Source organism: Notothenia coriiceps, unplaced genomic scaffold (genome assembly GCF_000735185.1).
Source record: "Notothenia coriiceps isolate Sejong01 unplaced genomic scaffold, NC01 NC01_scaffold00014303, whole genome shotgun sequence".
NCBI classification, from domain to species: Eukaryota; Metazoa; Chordata; class Actinopteri; order Perciformes; family Nototheniidae; genus Notothenia; species Notothenia coriiceps.
In genome coordinates, this window is record NW_011347004.1 from 50,866 (window position 1) to 59,965 (window position 9,100).

At 40.5% G+C, this 9,100-nt stretch overlaps 1 protein-coding gene across 1 annotated transcript in view; it reads left to right on the plus strand.

Annotated features, from left to right (window-relative positions):
• Window positions 1-3,211, plus strand: part of arxa (aristaless related homeobox a) — an 11,002-nt gene extending 7,791 nt beyond the window's left edge. Inside the window, exon 6 of the mRNA XM_010774663.1 lies at window positions 3,206-3,211. Coding sequence (XP_010772965.1) covers window positions 3,206-3,211 — 6 coding nt within the window. The remainder of the gene's footprint in view (window positions 1-3,205) is intronic.
• The last annotated feature ends 5,889 nt before the right edge of the window (window positions 3,212-9,100 follow it).

A 9,100-nucleotide genomic window follows, 5' to 3' on the forward strand; every position in this document is an offset into this window, starting at 1 on the left:
AATACAGCTCTGAAGCTTCACTCCACTCCAGAATAATTACAATTTTTTTTAGGACAGCTAAAAAGATGACAAAAGAAGAGGCTAATCGTAAATATCATATAGATTTAGAAACAGCTACGTGCACACACGACTAAATACTGTTTACAAACAGTGCCAATTGAAGTACAATCACTACTTTACTTCAGTAGAAATTTGAGGTACTTTTAATTAGTATTTACATTTGATGCTTCATTTAAGATGGACATATTGAAACATGAACTGTTTACATTAAGTTAAGTTAAAGTTCAAATGTAACATGCATTCATTAATACTAAGTAAAAAGCAGTATCACTGAACGGGCCATTTTTTCAGAATGAAGAACTATTTATTTGATACTTTAAGTAGATTTTTAAGTAAAGGTGCTATCTAAATAAACGTATTATTGTTACTCCTTACTTTGCCATGTTTTTACCCAAGTAGCAGGGCTTCAACAGAGTATGGTTGTTTGTCTGAATTAAAGTATAGGATCTGTCACACACACTCACTCTCTCACACACACAGAGAAAGCTGAAGAACCGCGGGGAACCCAGACTTTTAGAAAGGACTCCTGTTCAATGTGGACGTCTGGAGTGCTCGACATTAACACTGCTTCATCTGTATGCATCGATGTGGGCTGAGCCAGTCTGCGTCTGTGATAAAAGGCGAGTTTGGAGGAGGATCCCCCCCCCCCAGAACCAAAGGAAAACTGTCCATAGACCTTCCATAGCCTTTTCTGCACGCCTGACTCCACTGTCCTGCAGTCACACTCAGAAACACAGCTTTTAAACCTCCGAATCAAACCGGAGTTATCTGAGGTTCTGTACATTTTCTGCAATTTAAGGTTTTATCCTCCCACTTTTGATTTAAGGACTGGCTTCGGGCCTGGGTCTGACTGCAGGACAGAGAGGAGATGTCATAAAGACCTGACTGTGTGGAAGAAAACTGTACATATTGTGTAAAAATGGAAAAAAAAGTACCAGAAAAAAGGATGATTTTCAAAACAAGGTCGTGTATATTTCAGGAGGCCGTGTTTTGATAATTTGCACTCGGTGTAGTGTTTAATGAATGTCGCCTTGTGTAGAATTTCACCTGTGTTTATGAATTATTAGGATTTTTAGATCATTATTTATGTCAGAACTTTTCAGAGGAACTGAGAGAAGGACCTTTTTTTTCTTCTTATCAAGTGATTGTATGTTTCCTGGTTTAATAATGCTAATTTGAATAAATTACATTGATAAAATGAGTTTTATTATTTCAAAATCCTTTAGGACTGACATAGGCCTAAACCGGGAAAAAATGAAAAATGTGAAATAGACTATTATAGAAATATGAATAAAAGCTGTTATGAAGAAAATGTGATTTCTGTCTTAAATCAAGGACTAGTTTACTTAAATTCTAGGGAAATTAACTGACTTTTTGATACACATTTTACTGCCTGCAAAGTAAAAATAAATACATCCGACTTTAGTAGCAGGTTGTGTGATGTTGGAAAGTGCATGCTGGGAAGGAAAAAGAGGAATGTGTTTCTGCAGGGATGGAGTTGCAGCTCCGCCCGAATGACAGAAAGTAATCCCTCCGCGCTGCGTGCGTCTATCCTCTTCACGGAGTTGACAAAATACTGACCATATATTCATGAGCCTAATCCCCAACATGAGAAACGCGCGACAAAGGCGAAGGGCTTTTCAATTAGATCGCCCACTTTATCTGGGGGGTGAGGAGAGAGGGAGGGGGGCGTCACAAAACTTCCTTTAAACCCCCTTTAAAGGCGCTAAATTGGTCTTAACATCTGTAAAACCATGTCGATGGAAGCGAGTCCCCTTTGTCATTAATGAAGTAACAAACCACTTCATCAAACGGCTTTCACACACACACCTCATCGAGTTAATACCCCTAAATCCCTCCCTCCCCTCCTCCATTGGATCTAATGCAGGACTATTACAGCAATCAATGCGTATTCTCCTCCGTTTGACCCATCTTTGGTGCCAGAGCGAATCGCGTGAAATTACCGCGCGGATTAATGTAGTCCCTTCTCTTTATTGTGTGCATCTGTGAAGCCTCTTCTTTATTCATCCGTAGCTCTTGTTTTACAGGTCTGCAGGTCAGACACCTGTTAATCACTCAATTTAGCGCCAACAAGCGGGCATTACATCCCATAAGGGACATTTCTGCACACAAAGTCACACCTGCTAAATGAAGCAGAATGCAAAAAAAGCAGGAAGAGGAAAAAATAATATAAAAAAACTATTTTTTCCTGTGAGCTCCATGTGTTTTTATTCCTTTGCTGAAGCGCACTGAGGCGTGTGTTTCTCCCCTTTAGGCTTTAGATGAGATTGTCCGGGGGAGTTGTAATCTTATTGTGAATATAACTAATGAATGGCAAACCAATTTGTCCCTAATATCTGGGGAATGCTGGGAGGCGGGTGACCTGCTGGGCGCGAGGCTTAAACTTTCTTTGCAGCGCAAAAAGGCGAGAAAATTGAAATGCTGTCGCGGGGCAATGGCTGCGGATTTATAAAGTCACACTTGTTGGATGTGTGCTCTTTCATTCAAGACAGGCCTGCACTTGGGATTAGACCGTGAGGCTTTCTTGTTGCATGAATGATCCTGATAATGAATGTTGATGGATGAATACAGTCCAATCATGCGGCGTTTTCTAGCAAATCGCGCAAAGAAGAAAATGATTTGGGTGGATTGAGCAGGGCTTTAACGTGCCTCGCGCAGGTTAATCCAGGTGTCCAGGAAATGTCTGACTTCCCATTTCCATCACCGCCTCCACCCCCTTCCCCCGGACTTGATTTGGCCCGTGATTTGGATTCTCCCGGGCCTCGTTTCTCCCACCACGACCCTTCCTGAGAGAATAGGCCCAATCACTCCACCGCCTCGGCCGGATCAGTCCTCACTCAGTCCCCGGGAGAGGAGCTCTAAAAGGCGCTTTGATGAACAGCCCCCCCCCCCNCTCCTCCTCACCTCTCCCCCCTCAGAAAGAGCTGAATAGCCGGGCCATGGCACTGCGCTCCCCTCTCGGATCGCCCCTTAATTCCCCGTCTCTCTTGCTCTCATCCAATTAGCTCAGTGTATTAAGCGGTTTATCGTCTCATAACCGGCCTTTCAGCTCCAACAAGGGAGACACTTTGCAATAGGACCGGCTTTCCTTTTGACACCTCTCGGCTCCTGTATGTTCCCCCAGCTATGAATAACTGCAGCAGAATGGAGGACTAATTCCCTCATCAAAGCAGGGCTTGTCCATCGCTGGTCAAAACGACAAGCAATAAAGCTTAACGCCACAATACAAAGAGACTTGTTCGACCTTATTAGCTTAGCTGGGTCGAATTAATGCAGGGATTCAGTTTGATGGGTTTGCTCCAAACTGGGAGGACAAAACGGGGCCTCACTTAAAAAGCTGCAGCCTGATGAGGGATGGAGGAGGGCTGTAACTTCAGGGAGAAGGAGCAAAACAACAGGGCCGAAATACATTTAACTTGAGTAAAAGCACCAAAGTGTAGCCATCAAAATGCACCTAAAGTTACAAAAGTGAAAGTCCTGATTCTGCACTTTGATTTGATTTTAATCCATGATACAAGTTTGCATCCTTAATGTTGCAGCTGCTATAAGATTAGCTTTTGGGAACTATATTCTAGCCTGTACCTCTTGCAAAGGAATCAATACAGTTTTAGCCTAATTCATGATTTGTTGGTTGTATTTTGTGTAACTAATCTGAGTCTTCAAAGTATGCAAAGTTAATAAATACATGTAATGGAGTAAAATAAATATGTTTTGCCTCCGATATAGAAATACCTTTAAAGAAATACTGAGTAAAGTACCTCAAGCAAAAATACAACTTTTACTAAAAGTATTAGTCTCAAAATGCAAAGTCCTTTTTTTTGCGTAAATCCCAGAGTACAATATTTATGAATTACTGATGCATTCATATATTAATGAAGTTGTAGAAGCTAAAGTTACAGCTTTTTAAAGATCAGGGTTCATACACTTTTTCACCAATGATTTTCAATGACCTTTACCTAATTTTCCATGACCAAAAAAATAACTCTTTCTCAGCGGTTCCACTGAAAATGGTTTATTTGAACATGGAACAGGAAAATAAGGACTGCATAGAAACATGTTGTGCCTATCTAAAACAACAGGCTTACTAGCTTCTAAAGCAACTAAAATCTCACCAGCAAAACACCTCGTCAGTTAAATGCCCTTTTACGTTTCATTACTATACGATACAGTATATGATTTATTATCATTATAGTTTTACTATTTCGGTGATTAGATAAAATATAAATTATATTTGATGCTATTTAGTTACATTTCCATGACTTTTCCAAAACTTTGGGAAAAATATTGTTTTCCAACTTTTCCAGGGCCTGGAATTAGCATTTTGAATTCCCATGACTTTTCCAGTTTTTTAATGAACCCTGAAAGATATAATTACGGCCACATTGCTTGTAAATTCCACCAAGGCGTCAATAAAGTTTTATTTAACCTATACCAATGAAATTGTTGATTGTATTAATAATCTGAACACAAGGTAATTAAAGCAATCAAAATCATGTAGTGGAGTCAGAAGAACAACATTAGCCTCTGGATTAAAGCTTCAGAAAACAGAAAAACTCAGCTAAAGTAGTTTTGAAAGTATGCTCAGGTGAGAACATGCACTCATAGCTGCAGGTCTGCACATCAGCTGCAGGTGATTACATCCCAAATGTGTCAAAGTGTAGGAGAAGGAGCGTTGCTGATATGATTTAATAAATATGTAAAGTTATGAGGCTGTAAATGCACTTTCTCTCACACACAGCATGTTCTATCCATTGCATAGTGAATCATGGTTTAAGTGTTCAGCCCACTTAAGGTTGCCTTCACAAGTCACAGTGGTTTCAAGTGATTTGTGAGGCGTGCAGTGTTTATGGAAATGCACGCTGCAGGATGGAGTAAAAAATCCCTCCACTGTATTAACACCGAGAGTTCTGTGATGGGAATGGTGAAACACTTCATGAAGCGAGTGACTGAGCGTTAACTACGGCGGGGAATGCATACGGCATTTAGAGAGCGTGGTTCAATGTATCACACAAAGTATATGCAGATGGGTTTATGAAGCCATTGAGTCCTGTTACTAATCTTGGCAACAAACACTTAGATTTGACATGATAAATCACTGTTTTAGCCAAAAGCAAATATTCCTACTGTTATTTTATTAATTATCTAATATATTGTTATACTGCAATGGAAAACTACAAATACCAAACGCAGATTTTTATCTAAATTCTTCACTCCAGTCAAGAAATAATACAAATCCTATTAGAAAAGTCATAACAAATCCTGTTCCCATATCAAATATTTGTATTTATTTATTTGTAATACTTAGTTACGACTTCTCTGAATGTCCGGCCCCAAAGCATTCGCTTTTTCCTAAATAGAAAATACAAAGTTTAAATTGTTTTGGCAAAGTAATCTTCCTAAATCGGCTGTAGTTTTATAGCAAATGGTGCTCAAACAGCCGTAAACCGTGTATTTGGTGGGGACTATTTACAGCTGCGGAGTAATACTCGATGATGTGAGTTACGGTGGGACAAACTCAGGTTTTTAATAAAGAAACGTGTCACCTAGTGCACATTTATGGTGTTTTTTAAAAAATAGATTTTGGACAATAAGAAGAATAATGTACTGTACCTCGCTGGTTTTGGTCTTTTCTTGAAGTTTGTAAAAAAACAAATACCTTGAGACTTTATCCTTTAAATATGGGGGCAAAAGGAACTTTCGATTGAGGTAAAAAAACAGGAGATTAAAGTGGAAACCGGCAACATGAAGACGCTAAAGGATATCCATCGGGATCACACAATAACACAACAATAACATCTGATCCATTCAGCTTTTTTTATTAACGTTTCAATATCAAAAATCTTGGACATTACAAAAAAATCATTACATACATCCACCTGAGCAATGCAAGTGGGACACATCGAAAAATACAGGCATTAAAACCCAATCTGCACAAAGAGAAGAAGTGAGAGGGATGAAATGGCTTCACTTAAACAGAGGCAGCGGAGGAGGAGGAGATCAGCCGTTCGATACGGAGACAAAAGAGCCAGGGAGTGTATGTGGCCTCCATCACCCCTGCATCCTCTGATCACACACACACACACACACACACACACACACACACACACACACACACACAGGGGATGAATGGTGGTAATCAGAACAAGTGTCCGATCGCTGCAGGCCTCCAGCGGTTTTTACAGACCGGGGTCACTATCATTGGCTAATTAGCGTCTTCTGGAGGATACTGGCTACTCTGAGAAGAAGTCATTTTATACACACACACACACACACACACACACACACACACACACACACACACACACACAATAGATGTCATTTAGGTATGATTGCTACTCCCCTTTATCATACAGCGTCAGGGAGATGGGGTCAAGTCACGAGTGTCCGTGTGGAGGAGGTGTGATTGGGTCTTTAAGTCTAATAATAAGCCCGTTTAGTTCAGAGAAGATGATATGAGGGTCAAGAGGTCAAAGCCTAAAATCACCAATATATTCGGAAACCAAAAACAGGAATAAAACAGTTGACCAATGGATGAGTAGATGGAAATAAATCTAAATCGGCATATTTTCTGCTAATCGATTATTCTACTTTTTGTTCCATACATGTCAGAAAATGCTGTTTTCAGCCCCGGAAATATCGAGATTTACTGGATTTATATCATTAAAGTGAACATTAGGACTTTAAAAGGACGTCATCTTGAAACTCAGATGAATATTTGCACATGTTTCACACAGTTCATATCTAGAAGATAATCTACAGATGAATCAATGAGCAAAATATTGTGATCTGCAACTTCAGTAGACAAATCGATGAGGATCAACAACAACAACATATTTGGATAACCGAACAATCCTAAGTCGTTATTCACGCAAAAAGGGCATACAAGTTCATTTTCAGCCTCTCAAATGTTATCCATTTCCTGCTTTCCTTTCCTTAAATGAATATAAATACTTTTAAAGAGACACAATCTTGGACTTTGAGGATCTGGAGTAGACCTTTCTTCACCAATGTCTGAGTTGAGTGTGTGAATGTCCCGCTGTGAGTGTGTCGTTGGCGCTCCTCGGCAGGTGTCGTCTCTACAGGTGTGTGTGTGTGTGTTACTTGAGGGAGGAGAAGGCCTGGAAGAGTTTGGCCAGGTTGATCTCCGAGTATCCGCTGGTGGCCAAGGCGTTGTCCGGCACTTCCTTCAGCCTCCGGTACACCTCCCCCTCTCGGCTCCACTGGTTAATACGTTCTAAAGGGGACAGAAGAGAAACAAAGGAGGTGTCATCAGAGGGGGGGAAGTTAAAACAAAACAGCTGTATTCATAAAGCCCTTTCAAACCTCCAGGCCAAAGTGCTGTACGGTCAAATAAACAACAACACATACAAAACAATCACACAGCACAGCTCACACACCATAAAACAAGCACAAGTAAAAACAAGAGACATTTAAAAGCAACAATCTAAAAGATGTCGCTAAGGAGAAGAGGTGAGTGATAAGGACTGTCGTGGCTTCCTTTCCTTGTCTTTCCATCGAGCCACTAGACGCCTTAAACAGACAGTTCTAACTCGTCTCTTTCCTTAAATGACTCACAGTTTGAAGTGTTGCTTGGCCTCCGATGGTTTTGAAGATTTTACGATGTGTTTGCTCAAAATAAAATAACAAACTTTTGCACATGCAACAAAGAAAATAGGCCGTTACAATATTCAAAAGAAATAGGCAAAACTCAAATAAAACAACAAACAACTTAGGTTTTCTTTCTTTCGTGATAATGCTTATAACTTCACAACTTAAAGGGTACTTGTACGGTTTGTATGTACGGTACGAGTACGTTACGTTACGGTTAAAAACTGTTCCTCGACGGCGTCTCTCAACAGGTTGCCCATCGCTGTGGCTTTAGCACAGGCGCCGTGGGAATTGTAGTCCTTTATAGTGCGTGGACTACAGACGTCACAATTAGGTGGCCTTTCTTATCAAATCTAAAATACTGGCTCTAACAAGGACTTTAAATCAAATGAAGTCTCTAATCTTAAGTTGCAGTTTGACACACTTGTACTACACTTAAGTATTTACATTTTACATCCAGAAACATTTTAAAATGCAAGACTTTTACTTGTTATGGAGTATTTTAAGACCATAGTGTTTCTACTCTTACTAAAGTCAAGTATTCACTAGAGCTCAATGGAAGACCATTCACATTCTCATCAATACTGCGTGTGCATTTCAAAATAGTGAATGCTCGACTCGTCCTTCCACTAAGACGATTAGTTTCCTGGAGCACCGGCTTTATCTGCTCACTAATAAACACTGACGAGCGTTTCACTCTTAACTTGACACACACACACACACACACACACACACACACACACACACACACACACACACACACACACACACACACACACACACACACACACACGATTGATGGTAGTTAAACACTTAAAAAGCGCACTAACTCAGAGTCATGGCGACTAAAAAACACGTATGAGACAAACAGTAACGGTGTGGTTGACTTTAACGCCCGCAGCAACTATTACCAGATAATCCTCGTGTTAGCGAGGGAGAAAAGAGGGGAGAGAGGGGGAGACAAACGAGTCTATTTATCTGGGGGGAATAGAGGAGGGTGATGATGCATGATCAAGCGAAAGCAATCATGTCATCATTTCTGAAAGGTAGGAGAAAAATAATTCCTCGTTCCCCCTTCCTCACTCCTTTCTCCTTTTCCACCTCAATCACTGTGTGGCGAACAGATAAAAGAATGATTTAAGAGTCACCGAGGGGGGAAAGAAAGAGGGAGAGACCTGGCGGCAAGTCGGAGCGCAGTGGGGAGTGCAGTTCAAATAAATAGCCTCCCTTAAAGAGGCGGGAAGGAGAGGGGAGATGCCTGGAAGGCCGTGAAACGAAAAAGGCAACGAGTGGAAATAATAACAAGAACGATGACTGGAATAAAAAAGATGGAGAAAAAAGCACACAAATCCGGCCTCACATCCTTAAAAACTTTGCCTAATTGATTGCATTAGACATCCCCTCTTCCTCA